The sequence below is a fragment of the Embiotoca jacksoni genome, unplaced genomic scaffold, assembly GCF_022577435.1.
Source record: "Embiotoca jacksoni isolate LCO1_2020_lvr unplaced genomic scaffold, fEmbJac1.0.p SCAF_8, whole genome shotgun sequence".
NCBI lineage: Eukaryota > Metazoa > Chordata > Actinopteri > Embiotocidae > Embiotoca > Embiotoca jacksoni.
Window position 1 is genome coordinate 15,476,949 of NW_027185436.1, and position 19,510 is coordinate 15,496,458.

The following is a 19,510-nucleotide window of genomic DNA, read 5'->3' on the forward strand; positions in this document are numbered from 1 at the left end:
ATCCATAAGTATTCACAGCCTTTGCTCAATACTTTGTTGAAGCACCTTTGACAGCAATTACAGCCTCAAGTCTTTTTGAGTATGATGCTATAAGCTTGGCACACCTATTTTTAGGCAGTTTCTCCCATTCTGCTTTGCAGGACCTCTCAAGCTCCATCAGGTTGGATGGGGAGCGTCGGTGCACAGACATTTTCAGATCTCTCCAGAGATGTTCAATCGGGTTCAAGTCTGGGCTCTGGCTGGGCACTCAAAGGGCATTCACAGAGTTGTCCCGAAGCCACTCCTTTGTTATCTTGGCTGTGTGCTTCGGGTCGTTGTCCTGTTGGAAGATGAACCTTCGCCCCAGTCTGAGGTCCAGAGCGCTCTGGAGCAGGTTTTCATCAAGGATGTCTCTGTACATTACTGCATTCATCTTTCCCTTGATCCTGACTAGTCTCCCAGTTCCTGCCACTTAAAAACATCCCCACAATATGATGCTGCCACCACCATGCTTCACCGTAGAGATGGTATTGGCCAGGTGATGAGCGGTGCCTGGTTTCCTCCAGACATGACGATTGGCATTCAGGCCAAAGAGTTCAATCTTTGTTTCATCAGACCAGAGAATTTAGTTTCTCATGGTCTGAGAGTCCTTCAGGTGCCTTTTGGTAAACTCCAGGTGGGCTGTCACGTGCCTTTTACTGAGGAGTGGCTTCCGTCTGGCCACTCTACCATACAGGCCTGCTTGGTGGAGTGCTGCAGAGATGGTTGTCCTTCTGGAAGGTTCTTCTCTCTTCACAGAGCAACGCTGGAGCTCTGTCAGAGTGACCATCGGGTTCTTGGTCACCTCCCTGACTAAGGCCCTTCTCCCCCGATCGCTCAGTTTGGACGGGCGGCCAACTCTAGGAAGAGTCCTGGTGGTTCCGAACTTCTTCCATTTACGGATGATGGAGGCCACTGTGCTCATTGGAACCTTCAATGCTGCAGAAATGTTTCTGCACCCTTCCCCAGATCTGTGCCTCAATACGATCCTGTCTCGGAGGTCTGCAGACAATTCCTTGAACTTCATGGTTTGGTTTGTGCTCTGACATGCACTGTCAACTGTGGGACCTTATATAGACAGGTGTGTGCTTTTCCAAATCATGTCCAATCAACTGAATTTACCACAGGTGGACTCCAATCCAGTTGTAGAAACATCTCAAGGATGATCAGTGGAAACAGGATGCACCTGAGCTCAATTTGGAGTGTCATGGCAAAGGCTGTGAATACTTATTTACATGTGATTTTTTAAAATTTTTAATAGATTTGCAAAAATTTCCCAAAATGTTTTTTCACATTATAATTATGGGGTATTGTGTATAGAATTTTGAGGAAAAAAATTAATTTAATCCATTTTGGAATAAGGCTATAACAAAAAAATGTGGAAAAAGTGAAGCGCTGTGAATACTTTCTGGATGCACTGTATCATCTGTTTATCTCTTATACACCAGACTCTTGATAATGAGCCATGGTACCACTCCAGCCAAGGCAGCTAAGAGTTAAATACATTGCAATACATATTGCCACAAAAGAGTGTGGCATTCTTAGTGTTCTGTTTCACAGATACTTCACCATATAGAAAAAAACGGTACGTTTGCTCTCTCATGTTCCCATTATCCTATAGTCTGGCACTCATGTCAAGAAATGTACTATCAAAAGATAAGTGGCATCTACATTTAGACTTTTTTTCCTCCTGAGCCATTGCGGAAACTTTCCCCTCAAGACTGTTGGCCATGTTTTTATGGCAGCACCATTCTATCAAATGCCGACATACTACATTTGCACAAATTCCCCAAAAATTCAGACATATTTTAAATGGTTGGGATCTCCATTAGGATTTAAAATACAGTGGTTTTGAGCAATGTTTGGCTGCACACTATAAGTTTGTAATGACTGACCTACTGGTGAACCAGTGAAGTTCAACCTCCTCATCTGCTTTATGTAGCATATCCAGGTCCAAAATCTTTTTTGTGGATACCTAGTTAGAGTATGGCAGCAATGTATATAAGAAGTGCTGTGAGGAAATAGCAGGTAATGCTTATTGGTCAAATCAGTAAAGAGAAAAGTTCTGTGTGCTAAAAGAACTGTAGTTAAATTGCATAACCTTCATTTTGACTTGTTGAACGTAAAAATGAAAACATAATTATCAGGGACACTAACAAGGTCTTTTTTCCTTGCTGTAACATACCATGGATGCCCCAAATGTTGATTTTAATACCTGTAAAACAAAATTCGGATCAAGACAGATCACCTGAACACCAGGATTGCATGACTCAGAGCTACTCTTGGGCTGTCTTATTCTAATCATTGTACTGTACTTGTTATCCTGTCAAAACAGGTTCAATTGCTTTGAGCATGTTAACAGAGTATGATCCATAGCCAAAGTGCTCTCATTGTCTACCTAAACCTTAAGTTTGACATTTCAAGCTTTTGTTATTATAAAAATTGTGTGAACTACAAATTAAACAACTCCATAAAAAAAAGGGGACGAGACAAACAAAATCTCTGAACTGCTTTAATATGCAGTCTCTCCACACCAATCACTCGTTGCTGAGACAACTTCTGCAAACAGCCCAATCATCACCGAGTAAAGTCTGTCTCTTACTCAGGATTATAGGCTTGTAAATTGGTATTTTGATCATTTGAGCGAGTTTATGATATCAAAATATGATCACAAATCAAATCAAAGTGTTATTCTATTTCAGAAATCAGGGCCACTTTATTACTACTTTCTGATAGACACAACAATCCAAGAGTCAATGGCATCAGCGTTTTCCACATCATTACGATTCAGTCTGTCACAAATGTGACCCAGACAATAGCCTAATCTAGCCTCAGTGAATCCAGGTCAGAGGTCTGGGTCGGGTTCACCAGAGTTTATTTCCTGCAACACTAGCACAACATGTGCCGGTCAGGCTAAGAAAACACTGAAATACATATGTGAAAATACAGACACAAGCACACACACATTTGCATGTGGTCTTCCATCGAGGCAGTGGACTTCCACCTCACCAAGCTGAAAAAACAGTGGTTGGAGGGGGTGAGGTTCATTTGAGTGGGCCTGGGTTTCCTCTTAAAGAATTAAGCCACAAAAAACATCAATCAGACCGTGTGTGTGTGTGTGTGTGTATGTGTGTGGTGAAGAGGTGCACACAGCTAGAGGTGTTTCACTGTCAGCAATGCGTTGTTTGGGGAGGTGAGGATTACAGTCAACTCAGACCTACAGTGGGATAAAACCCATCCGAGGTAGTAGCATGACACTGGGGGTGTCAGCCTGCCTGCTTTCTATTTTAAGGCACTCTTTTTTGTCTCTATGATGTCGTGGTACATTAACATTCATTCACAGACATATAGGCCTTCGGTAAAGAAGAAAGGCAAAGTGACCTCCCATGTCATTGCGGAAAAAAATATTTCTCATTTCTGTACCAATATTGCATCACTATTCCAGCCCACTGCCTGCTATCTCATTCTAGATATAAAAATCAAGAAATTCTTTCAACAAAATCCGCATTTTTAATTATGGAAAAACAGGAAAGAGAGAAGGGTGGGGACATCAGAAATTATGGACAGTAGCATATACAGTATATGCTGTGTAAGGGAATGAAAGACAGACCCATTCTGTAGTCCATTATGGTTAATTACAGCTTCGTGCTGGGATGGTTGTATGAGCAGGGTTGGTAATTAAAGTACAGGTAAGACATTAACTTACTTTTGTTAGCCATTAATCAGTGTTTACCTTCAGAAAGCTCTCCCTTTGTAATTAATAATCAGCTTGGACAATGAGTAATCACCCCAGAGGAAGTTGTGTGTGCAATGTGTGTGTACTTATGTATGTGTGTGTTATTAGCAAAGGGGGTTTCCCACCTTTGAAATAGCAGCCTTACTGATCAAACAACCGATCATCCATCTCCCTGCAAAAAAGTCAATGAAGTAAGCAACAAAAACAGAAGATCCTTTACACGGGGCACAGGACTGTTCTTGATGACTTTTCGTCCATCTACATCTCGTTACTTTATATTTTATCCTTCTCCTGGCCTCTAAACAGCAGCGTGGATTTGGAATGATTATATCTTGGGAAGGCCACAGCAGCCCCACTTAACCAGCACCCAACTCACCAACTTATTTCTGTCAGCCTTGCAACACCACCCCCCTCTCCTCCTCTCCCCGACACACACACACACACACACACACACACACACACACACACACACACACACAAAGGGAGCCTATCCAGCAGGAGATTGGTTCCACTTTATCTGCATATTTAGCCTGTGTTCAGTGTGCTGCTAACTGATAAAATTCTGCAAGTGTGCCAGGCCAGTGCCAAACGCCAGAGCAATGACCTTCTTGGGGGAACAAATTCTTTTAGCAGAAAGATGGAAAAAAAATAAAAAAGAAGAAGAATGGAAAACCCCCAAAAAGATTAAGACAAAAAAATGAAAAGGGAGGGAAACTAGCCAGTCAAATGGGAAGGGAATGTATCCAGGTTTTATCATATATAAAACAAGAAATGGAAATGTTAGCGGACACCCCCACTATGCGTTACTCTCTCTCTCTCTCTCTCTCGCTGTCCTGCCACTAACGTCAGAGTGCCATTGCTTTACAGATGATTAGAAATAGCAGGCAAGCTCTGCCCCCACTTCTCCTTACTCCCTTCTGCCAAGACTCTACTAGCATGGTGAAGAAAATCATCACCACTACACAAACACACACACACACACACACACACACACACACACACACACACACACACACACACACACACACACACACACACACACACACACACACACACACACACAAGGAGGCAGGACGCAGGCAGAGGAGGGAAGAAGTAGATGTATAGATAAAGTAAGAGAGACAGAAGAATAAGTAGAGAAAGAAGAACAGACACAAACTTTGGTGAGACTCATCCTTTAACCCATTCTCCCATCGTGGTGTCTGATCACGTGCCATTCGCCACAGCAGCAGTATTGCCGTGGGCCTGGCTCAGTCTGGCTCCACAGAAGAGCGGTGGTTGACATTGTGATGTGTGTCTCTGCATATGTGCACGCACATGTGCATGCATGACAACAAGGATTCACCAGTCTGTGTTCTGTTGCCGAGAGGCTTTATCTTCAACCCCCATTACCGACACCTACACACACACACACACGCACACACGCACACACACACACACACACACACACACACACACACACACACACACACACACACACACACACACACACACCATAGCTACCCAGACAACAGCAGTCATGGTAGCAGAAGAGGTGACTGTTGGGAGCTGTATGTGTGCTGACTGAAGTGTTGGGCCACGATGCCCTGACAGCCTTCCCTCAACCTTCTCTCAACCCCGTCACCTCTGTTGCTCTGCTGCGACTCTCTCCACAATGGCTGCTGCTTGTGAACCTGCCAGACTGCCAAGGACACAAAGATGACTGCGTCAACCTTTGACATCAGAAGCTGCCACCAAAAGACCAGAGACAAGCCGAGTTGGCAGCTCTGTTAACAGGCTAGAGACCCAGATCTTTTCAGCTTGGTTAAAGTAGCAAAAGTCAATAGAGCACAAGTCAATAGTGCATGCATTTGGATGGACGCTGTGTCAAACAGGTCTGTGTTTAGACAATGCTAGGCATGCCAAAAGTTGCCAAAAGGTGACCTCGAAATTTTGTCCCAATCGCTGCTGTCTTTTGACAGACAGCACTTAGTGAGAGGAGACATAAATCCGCAAAGTAAAAAAACTGACATTTTAACAGGAAATACAGTATGGGTTCTGTATTGAAGGGTAGATGACATTTCAAGGAGCTGATTCACTGGTAGATGTTAAGGCCACCCACCCACACAGCTCCGTGCGGAACATGGTGTTCTAATGGCCGAGATGAGATAGGAGTGTTAGAGATCTATTCACTGACATGTGGAGCATGTGTAAGATGGCCTATACATTCACCGTGATGTCACTGAGAAGCTTTAAAGAGAATAAAATTCCAAAGCAGCACCTCCCGAGTGATGATGGAAATGAGAGATGACACAAGGATGCGAGCGCTCCAGTGTGTCTGTACAGTATGTGTGTATAAGTGTAACAACTGATACTTAAACATACACAGAGTAAAAACAGGTGTTTTTAATACTCACGACAGATATCTTGTTTCCTGTTTAAGGCTTGACTTTCCTTTTGTTTCTTTGTGTGTGCGCCTGTACGTGCATTCCCGCATGTGTGTCACTCTTCACACAACACTGCAATCATCATCTCTTATCAACGGTCATGTTGAGGATTACAGCTTTCATCCCTAATCCTACATTAAGGACACATTCTCATGATGGACGTGACATCATCAAGGCCAGTCAACCACAGAGAGGGCACAAGGACAGGAAGCCAAACACCACAGGAGAGGATTAATGAATATAGGAGACAGAGTGGATGATGAAAAAGAAAGAGGGAGAGGGTGCGACAAAGAAGACGAAAATAGAAATGAACTCAAACACAGAATTTCTGCAGTGCGTGTGAAACAACCACTGTGTTTGTGTTTCAAGATAATCTGCCGCTGCTTCAGTTTCTCAGTTTGTCTGACAATGATCCTTCTCAATCAGCCCTACTAAGTTCGAGGATCTACCCAGTACCCAGAAGTTCGTGCATGTTCTGCGCGCACGTGCACACGCACGCACGCACGCACGCACGCACGCACGCACGCACACACACACACACACACACACACACACACACACACACACACACACAAAATTATCATACTGCACCGACTGAACTCTGATAATCTGCACATTATCATTGCTATAAATCACTGCTGATCACATATACTCAGGTACAACATATGCTGAAGAATGTATTAGTGTTAAGTATATTTTTGTTATTTATCAATAACATTTCACTTACCTGCAGTGGCACATATTTTGTGACAGTCTTGAGTTGGCATAACGGATCTATACTATACTCTCATTTTTGACCAGCCATGGTTTTTGAACATTTCATTGATTTTTCAGTGTATCTGCGAATGTGAAAATCACTAGTCAAAACTATATTTTATTATTCTAGTTATTATTAAATTACTGTTTTTGACCCTCTCAAGTGAGTTCTCTTCACTATATTACCTCTGACTATAGAATAAACAGTTGGATTATCTAACATTGGCATAGTGCCTGTTGTCTGCAGGACAACTTGAGTACCCTTGTCCAACTGTCTTAAAATTAGTAAAGTCAAATTCTTTACACAATAATTGTATTTGGATACTGAAATCTCAATTATTCGGCAATGCATAGATATTAAGAAATAATGTTATTCCTGCTGGAGATTGTTTGATACCTGCAGAGACTCGAGGGCAGTCCGGTAGCATGGGATCCAGCAGCGTGTCCAAGGGCTCTGGACTCGATACCCAGTTACAGCAGTGCTGAAGGGAGAGGGGGAAAAAAAAAGTACGTTAGTTCTATAAGGGTTGTGAATGATTTCCGCACAGCCTTCTTTTGGCATGTGGTGGGTCAGCATATAAGATATTTACATGTGGTGACCAGTATCCTCTATAATTAGTCCCAAAAAACAAAGAAAAATATAATATGGGATGGGGTTTGGCATAAAAATGTTTGTCTTATATTTGGATAATGTGTATTTTTTTTTCTTTGTTTAAAATAAATTTGAAGACACATGGGAAAGAAAAAAAAGAAAAAAGAACAAGCATGGACAAAGAAATAGAAAAAAGTGAAAATAGGACAGCAGGGGAGACAAAGAAAAGGGGGACAGGTGGGGAGGACAAGGGGAAGAGACAGTAAGAGAGAAAGATGTGTGTGTAATGATGAGCAAGGTGGGGGAAGAGAAGGCGAGAAAGACAGGAACAAGCAATTAAAAGCTCTGTGACATGTTGCTCAGACAGCTTGGCGTTTGTTTGTGGTGGAGAGCTGAGGCCTTCTACCACGGTGGATCAGTTGGTGCCCTCAGGGAGGATGTCTGCCCAGCTTGCTGACCCATAACCCCCTGCAAACACCCCTACTCCTCTCGAACCCCCTGTGGTTGACAACGCTACTGTCAGAAAGAGCAGACCTCTTCATCTGTTTTTGCTGTCTTCATCGTCCTATCTGTATGGTACTCTCTCTTTTCTACGTACTACTGTAGGTTATTATAGACATAAGAGGTTTAAACGTGATGTGCCATTAATGAAGTGTATCGGTGCCTTAGAACAAAGCAACTTCATTTTGCCATGCTTTGAGTTTTCATTCTCTGGGTCAGCAGATGACAACACATCAAAGTGTGTTTTCCCTTTTGACTGTGCAATGTGGACTGGCATGCCGTGGCCTGTAAGGTTAGTAAAAAAAACAAAACAAGGGAAAAGGGAGAAGGAGACAGAGGGAGGCTGAGAAGGAATGCTTAGAGAAGACGTTCGTCCAGATAAGATAAAAGTTCAATAGAAGAAAGAGAAAATGTAAAGAGATTAGAATGTGCAGCTGGCGTCCTTCTGAATCACTGCTTATCTGCCCTTGTTTACTTTCACCCTGGCCCCCTGACAGCCATTACTGTGTTGTGCGTGCTTGTGTGTGTCTGTGTGCTCGTGTGTGTGGGTCAGTGACTGCATTTCAGGGGGTCTCCCACAAAGATGTGTAGTGTTGTGAACTCTTCAGACTCAAATACACATGTGATTTTGCATTTTTTTTTTTCCTCAGCAGCCCTGACTCCCAAGGCCCTGGAAGAGGACCCACTGGATAGACAAATCTATGAAACTTCTCCCCCTTTATCCTCAAAATCACACAAACATACACTTCCTACACGCAAAAAAATTCAGGGTCGCTCCACGCTTCTACTTGGCTATCATCCCTTAAGTAATCCCCTTCACACAAACACACACATATAACTTTAGGGGGTAATGGCAAGCTAGTGGAAAATATGTTGTGTGCTAGTGCATATGTGTTCTCTATTTTTCTGTATGAATACGAAAATATATAGCGAGACACTGAGTATACTTAACGCTTAACTGAATCCCTCTCGAGTGTTGCTTTTTCTTGACATAAATGTCTGCAGCTAAGTCAAAGCAAATGTCTTACGTTACTGTCTGCTTGACATTTACTGCATATTCTGCTGTTCCACAGTGATTTCTTTACTGTAAGCTTACAGAGAAATATAGAATTGCATTGCAAGAGATGATCATGTTTAAACATCTGGCACATGTACACAAATCCTTAGCAAATATCAAGCAAATAAGTAAACAAAATTCCGTTGGGAAATGTATACAGCAAGGTCTGTTATTAAAATAAAGTTGGGCTCATGTGTAATCCATTCATATCTAATCAAAACAAATACAAATGAACTCAAATACAAAACTACTTAAAGATTAGAAATTCACCATTTACTCCCTTCCTCTATGTTTCATTTCTTCAGCCCTGTCAATCAAACATTGGACGGGATAAAGAATAAGAGGAGCAAAAAAGGTTGAAGAAAGATCACCAGAGAGATGAGAGGGAATAGAAGGGGGTCGAGGTTGGGGGGGGGGGGGGGGGTAGTGTTGGGAAGCTGACAAGTCATCTTGGTAAACAGTGGCATATTGTGTATTTTTAGATCCTTTGCTTTGCCCTAGATGAGCTCTCCTCTGAGCCTGGGCTTGAGGGCAGAGCAGTGCGGAGCAGCACAGAAGCAGTGGGGCTCCTTGACTGCTACATCAAGTGTCTCATTGTATCTCCTTTAATTCATTCAGTCTGTCTGGAGGAAGATGTCAGCTGGGCTGTGGAGCAGTGGGCTGAAGGCGGCTGGAGAGAGGGGAAGGAGGGGAGTCTTTCAAAGGGTCCTCCTCCCTCCTCGACACCTCCACCACCACCAATGGAGGCAGGGAGGCTGAGGTTTGAATAGATTTGTCAAAGCAACAACACACATGTGCACACAAACTCTTGCATAAACACACACACACACACACACACACACACACACACACACACACACACACACACACACACACACACACACACACACACAGCACAAAGCCCCAGTGCTGAGAGACTGCAGGCATAACAGCAGTCACATAAAGGCAAGGCCTGCTGGCTGGGATTAGAGAAGGCGACATGATAAAAGGATGGCACATCACATCGGCTGCCTCTGACGCATAGCATCATCACTTCAAGCAGCTCGTCCACCGATCAATGGTGCCATTGAACTAAAGGCCGACTGAGAAACAAACATGTAAACAGATTTGACACTCCCCCCACCCTGTGCTGCTCTGCGCATGTGTTTCTGTCTCTGTTTGGATTTGAGCTGCTGACGGACACATACATGCATCCATGCACATCCTCTGCAAGACACTCTGTTGCCAGGCAAGATTCATTTTATTTCAGCAAAGTCGTATCACCAACAATATGCAATAATAAAGTTCTAAAATATCCTTTAAAGTTGTTTTGGAGGCTAACGCTGTTGGAGCTAACCGACAGGCTTGGAGCATGGTCTGAGAGTGTCGGGTCTACCGCTCTACCAGTGAGGAATGGTTTTAGTAGTTCCTCGTTATGTGCATACTGTATCTGTGTACTTGCATGTGTGTGTGGGATCCAACACCTGTTGCCTTCTGCAATTCAGTGGAAGCCAGCCTGCTTCTTTCACATAAACAACAACAACAAAACAAACACAGGCACACACAAACTGGACACGAAGCACTGCAGTGAATGGAAGGGTAATCTAATGGCGCTATCATAAGGTCAAATAGGTACTGTATTTCACAAGTGCCCATATCCACTAAGTGTTAAAAGTATACACTCGCAAAGCCATAGAATAGCAAACAACTCTATGAATTTAGGCTTGGTCTGAATTCATTGAGAGACTATAAATATCACATTGCAAAAAAATTAAGACTATTAAGTATAAAACAATGGGATAAAGTTGACTTAATAATGAACAAAGTAACAAAGTTCGAATTATCAAATATGATGTTTCAGGAAACTGAAATAAAGATGACGAGTATATATTTGCAAACATATACAACTGGCTCCATTCAATTGTAAAACAGAACAGTATCTCCACCTCTTTGTTCTGAAAGCACACAAGACCGGGTCCCATGATAGAAACTCTGTACTAAGTGCACAAAAGTCTTCTAAACCATAACACACATGACAGCCTGCAACCTAACTTCTCAGAAAGTAGTCCTGAGTATCAATTTTTGCTCTCTGTGTGTCTGTCTCTCTCCCACTTCCTCCAGTTGCTGTATAATCTCTATGGATTAGGATGGTTTATTCATGACCATAGTGTACTCCTTATGTGTGTGCATGTGCGTGTGTGTGTGTGAGTGTGTGTGCTCTGGGCAGGCCACTAGAGTGTGACAGCAGGCCAGCACAGTGACAGGAGACACCTTGGAGACTGTGACAGGCTGCCAGCTGTACACCATCATTCGGATTTCTCTCTCTCACTCACTTCTCCTCACTGTGCTACTCATCTATCTCCACATACATCTCTTCATCCCCTCTACTCCATCTGTATTCACTCCATTCATGTCCTACCTGTCTTTTTGTTTTTCTTTTCCACAGCTCTACCCTGTGCTTTCTCAGTGGCAGTCAACGGGATTTAAATAATTGAACGTTTCTCTTACTTTATTTCTTTGCCCAGTTCTTTTTCTGCCTCAGTCAGTGGATGAGTATTTCTACCTCTGCTTTTTCCATCTTTTTCATTTCTCTCACCTTCACTCTATTTCATCTCCTTGCTGTGACGTCAGTTGCCCCTTGTCTGACCCATCTGGTCTATACAACTTGGCTTAGCAGGCGCTGATCTCTAAATCCCATCTCCTCTCTTTTACTCTTCTGATCGCTCCATCCCACGATCCAGTGACCTCTTGAACCCCGGAGGAAGGGAATTATTTCTGTCCGAGGAGAACAGAGCAGTGCGCGGCTGGGGTGCCCCGACCTCACATGCACCCGCTCGTATGGTCACCCAAATTTATACACCACCCAAGGCATTACTCAGGTTCAGTGCTGGCACCCCTCTGTGATGTGTTGCAGCATCTGGGTTGTCCTCACTGTGCGCGTGTTTGTGGTAATACCTTAGTGTGCAGTGCAAGTGTTGCTTGCATTCACCATCCAGCTGTGTATGGGTCACTGATATAGATGTCTGTTGAAAAAAAAAAGGGCACTGTATCCATCTACTGTCGGTCTGTGGTCTTGTGAATGTAAGATTTTCACAGCACCAACAGGTGCATGTACTTGTAAAGCACAACAATAGAACCCTCTAAATCACTTCAGAGCCATGAAATTAGAATTCTGGGTCAGACATAAAGGAATGCTGACCTTTTGGTTGAACCACTGCACATGTACACCATTGGTTTCTAATGTAAATGAGTGAGACAGTTCAGATTTTGAATTCAACTCAATCCACATGCTGACCTGTGGCTTGTTAACTAGCAATGACATTCATGCCCAGAAGACAGTAATGTGAATAGATACTAAATTCGAGTTATACAACTGAAGTGACCAGTTTTTAAATATAAGACGTTGAAATGTCAAGAATGTATGTAGATTTTTACCAATTACCACTGATTTATAGTATTTATCATTAGTAGTAGTTGTCTTCATCTAACACTAAACTAGCAGAGATAATAAAAGATCAAGCACTTTGTATTGAAATAAGGGGAGCACCCATTTTTTGGTAGGTATCAATACTATTTGCTTACTTTAAATATTATTTTGTTAAATTGTCTTTTTGAGTAGATAAGACTAACATTTTTGTTGCTAAATGAAATAAATGTTCTAATTAACATGATGAATAAGAGTCCCTGTGAGGTCCCTTAATTTGTTTGTGAATTAGCAACAAGCAATGAGGACTTTTTCAGAATAGAAAACTCTAAACTGTAGAGGATTAAGACTTTAAGAGACAGAAGCGGTCAAAAATGTATGTACAATCTATAGATGTCCACATTTCTATTACTTTGTGTAGCTGTATCATTGAGAAGGGCATAGCAAAGCATAGGTGTGCCACTGTTTCCTTTTAATTAGGCAGGTCCTCTCTTAATTCAGCCAAAAAGGACAGTGGGTTAATGAGTATGAGAGAGAATGAATCCTTGCCTGTCCCCTTCCTCTGACTGGACAATGAAGGTTATTTCAGATTTATTGTTCTGGGTAATCATCACAAATAGAAAATCACTTAATATTCCAATTATGTGGTGTCCCACGCATCCCTTAGATGAATCAAAAATAGGAAATGCCAAACAAGGATAAGGCGGCCACTGCAACCTTGAATCCACATCACTCAAACTAACATACATACACATTCACAGACAAGTAACATAGTTCAGCACAGAACAAACACAAATGCACGCACACGCACACACACACACACACACACACACACACGCGCACACACACACACACACACACACACACACACACACACACACACACACACACACACAAACACGCACGCACACGCACGCACACAAAATTGGAGATGACAGAAATAGCAAAACAAAAGGCAAGGGGTATAAAGGAGGATGTAATACAAATAAAGGAATGGTATGTGATTGTGTGTGCACTTGTGTGTCTGTGAGCACACATGACATTTGCATCTGTGGCTCTCCAGCAGCTTTGGTCTTGGCTGGTCCTCATCTGTATGTGCATACTGAGTGAGCCCAGGTGATGCATATGGCACAGAGGTCACACCAGAAAGGGCAAATGCTAAAATGAAGCTAACATAATGTGCACGTGCATTCCATCTCACACGCTTACGCACAAGCACATATGAACAAATGCATGCACGATTACGGACGCTGTGCAAGTCCAGTCGCGCGCAAGCTAGCGCACAGACACGCACATACAGTCCAGCGAGGGTTAACCGTCTCAGTTATTCATGCACCCAGGAAAAAAAAATTGAGGCTGAAAAAAAAAAGACAACCTGCAAACAATGGTTCCCCATGACGTCTAAGGCTAGACGTTAGTCAGGGGGTACCTGTGTAGGTCAGCAGGGTTGTGCAGGGAAAAATTAGAGCAGAGTTTGAGCGACTTCAGCTTTCTGAAGTTGAATTTACATGATGAGATGAGAGCTTAGGGATGGACCCCCGTACAGTTTGGAGCATCTTTATTTGCCTTCTGTTATGTGACTGTGTATTTGAGCATGTATGGTTATTTTACCTGCTGCATCCAGTCCTGTGTGCCTTTGCTGGTCTCCTGTAGCCAGATGTTGTGAGCAGAGTCCGTCAGAGCCACAGCGCACACTCTGTTCTTCACCTGCATTTCCCTCTGATTCATCTGCCACAAAAAGCAAATCAAACTTGTTAGTCACCCTTCCAGCAGGTTAAAGACACAGTCACTATTAATGAGGACACTCAAATTCAGACAACATTTGAATGACAAGGAGACCATACTGTATGTTGTAGGAGGTAAAACCTCTTTAAAAAAACAAAAAACAAAACACAAATCATGCACTTTGAAATTCCTGGAGGTACATTTTTTTTTTTAAATAAAATGATGTACCTATTGTGTCAATAGATATTTACCTAATAAAATTTTGTATTCCCTGCCCAACAGTCAACCCAACCAGTGCTGTGAGTCGACTTCTCAGAGTATGATAGCAACGGCCCAGTGGACAGCTTTGTGACTGGAGGATACAGATTCAACCTGCTGTATAGCATAATGTTATGAGGTGAAATATGAAAGAGCACTGCTCCACCATAGCGTGTCCTTGTCACGTTCTGTGCAAATGTCCTTCCCTGTGCACGTTCAAATACCTTGGTCCCCATTCTTAATACCCTTTCCCTTCACATGTCACAGAGAATATGGCGTTCGCAGGCCCGTCTTCCTATTCCCCTCTGAATGTCAACGCCAAGGAAAATGTCACACAAAGGACTTGTTACCGCACTACAATAGACTTCCCACACCGCTGGTCCCACCCCAAGGAGTACTATAGCCAGGCCTTGGGAACAAGCCGTTTCACTCAGCTTCGCTTTAAGATAAAACGGGAAGAAAAGAGAACAGGACTTGCAACAATAGGTTAACAATCACTTACTGTATACGTTTAGTGACTCTGAGGAAGGAGACTAGAGGAGTGGGGATGGACATAGTGCTGCAGTTTAGTGATTTCCTGGCCATATACTGTAAGAGTAAATTTAATAATACACTCATGGTTATCATTATTCTTATGTTAAATTCTAAGTCATAATCACATATTTTTGTCTTAAATTATGGGTTGCTAGATTTGGAGTCAGATTGTTTCCCTTGGTGTGTCTTTGACCACATCAGCATGACACGAGGTTAAAGATTAGAGGTTTGTAATTTGAAACAGTGCTTCTGTTGCAGATTAATTTGCTTACTGATTTTTATAAATGGTTTAGAAAAGTATGTGCTATGTGTAGCTGATCAATGGAAACATTGAAAAACTGTAAAGTCTCCATTCATTATAAGTGCATACATATTTTTGAGACATAATGAGGAATTACTCTCTTATGCTGCAACATGAATACATTTTATTTGTGATGACAGCATATGTTTTGTATTTTTCTTTAAGTCTCAAAAATTCCGACGTTTTTCCACAATAAAACACATGAAACCAAAATAATTGATCTTAAAGCTTCATAATAAGCGTCATCTAAAGAATGGAAACATTTTGAAGTGTCTTGGACATCTGGACATCTGTTGGATGAAATGGTGTTGGTACTTATGGTGTGGTGCCTAACAATATGACTAGTGTTTCAGTGGGGGATCTAGATAAGGTTAAGGTGAAGGCAATGAGTGAAATATCAGGCATTAGTTGGTACTTGCTTGTAAAAACTGGATAAATAGTGGTGTATAAGCCAATGTGTAATAAAACAAATTGGGCTGTGGCATGAGTACAAAGCTGTGTTTTCAGTGGGAATAGAGGGTTTAAGGTGGGAAAGGACTATGAATCTGTGTCTGGCTAAAGATCACAGCAATTGCAGAGACGACTAAATCTGGCTAGCTGGACATTAAAATGATGCTGGGCATTTGAATGCATCCTCCAATGCCCAGCCATATTAAAGTGGGAGTGTATAGAGATAAATTAAATCTATTAGGGCACCAAGGACTCATACATCATCCCACTGAAAAGGCTTCCACTGGAGCATCTTCACCATGGTCGAGAATAGAGCAGACTGAGGGGGGGGAAGTATAAACATAATAAGAAAGAAAAAAGTGCACACAACTGTAGAGACAGACACAAAAAATGCCAGACACTGCACAAGTATGCAAAGACCCATTCGCTCACACACACACACACACACACACACACACACACACACACACACACACACACACACACACACACACACACACACACACACACACAAAATCCCACAATCAAGTACACACTCCTGATACACACTCCTCACAGTACTCCCTTCCTCATCCACGCTTGGTTGAAAAACCTTCCTCTGGCAGAACTGGGCCCATGGGAGTCGCAAAGTCAACCTTTTAAAACTGGAGGTGTCAGTCAAGGTCTTGTTTTCTGGTGCTAGCCAAATGGGCCAGTCCCTGAGTAGAGGGGCTACTAGCAGGGGCCAGGAAACAGCAGAGAATGGACTGACTGCCCATGGAAAACACAAGCACATGACTTCAATCCAATCAAAAACATCACCCAAGCCTGGGAAGAATACTTTATGTATTTTCCACTTCCATGTGAATAAATACATCTCTGCTTGCTCCTATTGTACAGTTTGTTCCTAAAAACATCCAGGCCAGTATTTTTCCTTTATTCTTTATGGAAAACTAAAATGTGCTTTATAAAGGGCAAAGGTTCACTGGGTATCATATTAAAACTCTAACAGCGCTACAATAAATTGGTAACTGTTGGCACCATTTACCAAACATTTGCTAACCTTCCATCAATGACAGTTTTTTTTTTTTTTTTAAGTTTATCTTTATTTCAAGTTTTTATTTTGATGTGACACTTTTAAAACAACAGTAAAGAAGTAAGCTATAGAACAAGCTATTGAACAACAAAAAAACAACAACAACAGTGACAACCACAGGGAGTGTGTGTGTGTGTGTGTGTGTGTGTGTGTGTGTGTGTGTGTGTGTGTGTGTGTGTATGTATATTCCTGCATGTATGCATGCAAATGTATGTAAGGAATCAATGTGAGCAGATATGGGAGTACTGCTCAGCACAGGGTTTGTTTGGTGTAGAAGTAAGCGAATGACAGACAGAGGTTAGACAAAGATAAAAACATGTACAAAGAAAAAAGCAGAGCCACTAATGTGGGAGAGAAGCTGGGTTAGAGATGGTGCTGGATGGATTTGCCTGGAACTTAAATACTGGATTTAAGTATCTCGACAACTAAAGCTTAATCTTGCAAAGACAAACTGTCCCATTAAAGAGACAAATGACGAGTGAAAACTTTATAAAAAATGGGATAACGACACTGTTGGAAGTCCTTAAGTGGCCACGTCAAGTGATTAGATTGAGCACCTCTAGATGCTGTTTTGTAGGCTAAAATGGGTTCTACCTACCTAAATTTGAATGCTTGGAAATACAACAAAAAACGACTTTGTCTGCCTATCTTTAACCCATTTTTGCACTCAAGTTTATCTGTGATTTGCCATTCAAGGATATTCACTCAGTGTTGTATATTTGCTGGAATGATGAGGGAAAATAAATCAAGAAGTCTGACCAAAAAAAGTCTGTTTTCCTTATGATGCCTCAACCAAAGATTAAAGACCAACAAACTCCATCTCCCAACTCTGGCTATATCAATCACTCATTCTGACAGCTCTTATGGCCGCACTGCCTACACACATACAGTTGGGTGTGGTAACAGTTGGTGTAAAAGGTTGACAAATAACTACTCGAGGAGAGAATGCTCTATGCAGTATGGCCCTCAACCACAGTAATTTTGGCACCCACGGGGTCGCATGTTTTACAAGCCACAATGACAACTGTGGTTTGCTGCATGTTGAAAGCATAATCTAAGCATGTCTCTTCTAGGTGGGCAGTGCTCATAGTTAACTTACAAACATGTAAAACCATGAAGCCACATACTCCCGGGTGGATATAAATGTAAGCTGTTTTATCATATGACTCATCATTATATACCATGTTAGCCATGTATATCCAGAATGTTAAATGTGCTAATTCACTATGTAACTGCAGACGGCAGCTTGAACAAGGACACAAGCCAGCTGTTGTGATCAGTCTTGTATTGGACAGGGAAAAAGGAAGAGAAACATGTGGAAATACTTGTTGAACTTAAACCAACACACAGATGTTGAGACATTTGTCGCCTTTCTGCTGGCCTTTCCTTTAACGCAAAAGCAGCTGGATATGCGGGGTATGGTTTAGATGGGTGTTGGACATGTGGGGCTTGTGTGTAAATAAAAAAATAATAAAAAAAAACCTTTAAGAGGAGTAGAATGGCAGACGGCTATAAAAAGCTCAACATATATCAAATGTGGTATGACAGGAGAGAAACAGAAAGGAATATGGAGATAAAGCAAGACAGATGAGAGACAGACAGGCAGATGTTCGCAACAAAGAATATTTATAAATACTTTATTAATCCCCATAAGGGAAACTCTCTTTTCCCTTGGCCCACTTCACAGGGAAATCAGACCAAAGGGTCACCATCAGAACATCATCCCTGAAGCAAGTGGGCTTTTACTGTGTTTATAAAACATAAGCAGAAGATTACATTTAAATGGGAACAAAGAATCCCATCACAGGATTTTGAACCAGAGTCCTCACCTTGAAGGGCAGCCTTCATACTCAGCAGAGCACCCTGATAAAATGCTTATCACCAATCTAATGTAGTTCATCTATCTTCTGCACTGTAAAAGTCTTAAAACTCTAATTCACTTATATTATCAGGGACATTTTCACACGATAATTTACTGTTTCACCCCAAAAAATTAATTTACCCATTTCTGTGACTGTGCCATTTTTGAACACACTCCCTCACTGCGATTTGGATTTAATTTGATCGCAACTACAAATCACATTTACATTCCTCTGAACCATGACAACAAAGCTGAGTCACAACTGATGATGCAGACTTGAATTCACTCCCACCACAAATGCATTCAAACTCTGGATGAACTATGATATCCTTTTCCTCTCTTTTCCTCCTGCTCTCCTCCTCATAAACCATGTATTTTTCTAATTTCTCTGCAGAAGGCCTGGTTGCTATAGAGAAACACAAACATCACAATTTCTGCCCCCCTGGTTGGCCAAATTCTACCAAATCCAGCTTTTCACAAGCTCTATGAAATAGCCAGCCCCCATGCATTTGGAGCCACTTGCATGCACACACACATACACAGACTTTTCTCTAACACCTGTATCTCGTACCTGACCTCTCATATGGCCCTTAGCGAAGTACAGTGTTTAGCGTATTAAGCTGCTTCTTGCTACAAAGCCAGCTAATTGCGATACCTTTTTGTTGTGCATAATCTTATTTTCACCATTGACGTAGAATATGATATGCGATGGGTGTGTATGAGGGATGGAAGGGGGGGCATATTAATCATGTTTATATATCTGGACGAGGAGTTGAAATGAGCAACGAAGACATCATTTAACAGCATGCTAAGATAA

General features: G+C 42.1%; 1 protein-coding gene across 3 annotated transcripts in view; it reads right to left on the minus strand.

Annotated features, from left to right (window-relative positions):
• Nucleotides 1-19,510, minus strand: part of arb2a (ARB2 cotranscriptional regulator A) — a 146,886-nt gene that overhangs the window by 37,784 nt on the left and 89,592 nt on the right. For all 3 annotated transcript variants that reach the window (XM_069178250.1, XM_069178249.1, XM_069178251.1), the window contains exons 9-10: nucleotides 14,101-14,217; nucleotides 7,334-7,418 (exon numbers count right to left, since the gene is read on the minus strand). In XM_069178250.1, coding sequence (XP_069034351.1) covers nucleotides 7,334-7,418; nucleotides 14,101-14,217 — 202 coding nt within the window. The remainder of the gene's footprint in view (nucleotides 1-7,333; nucleotides 7,419-14,100; nucleotides 14,218-19,510) is intronic.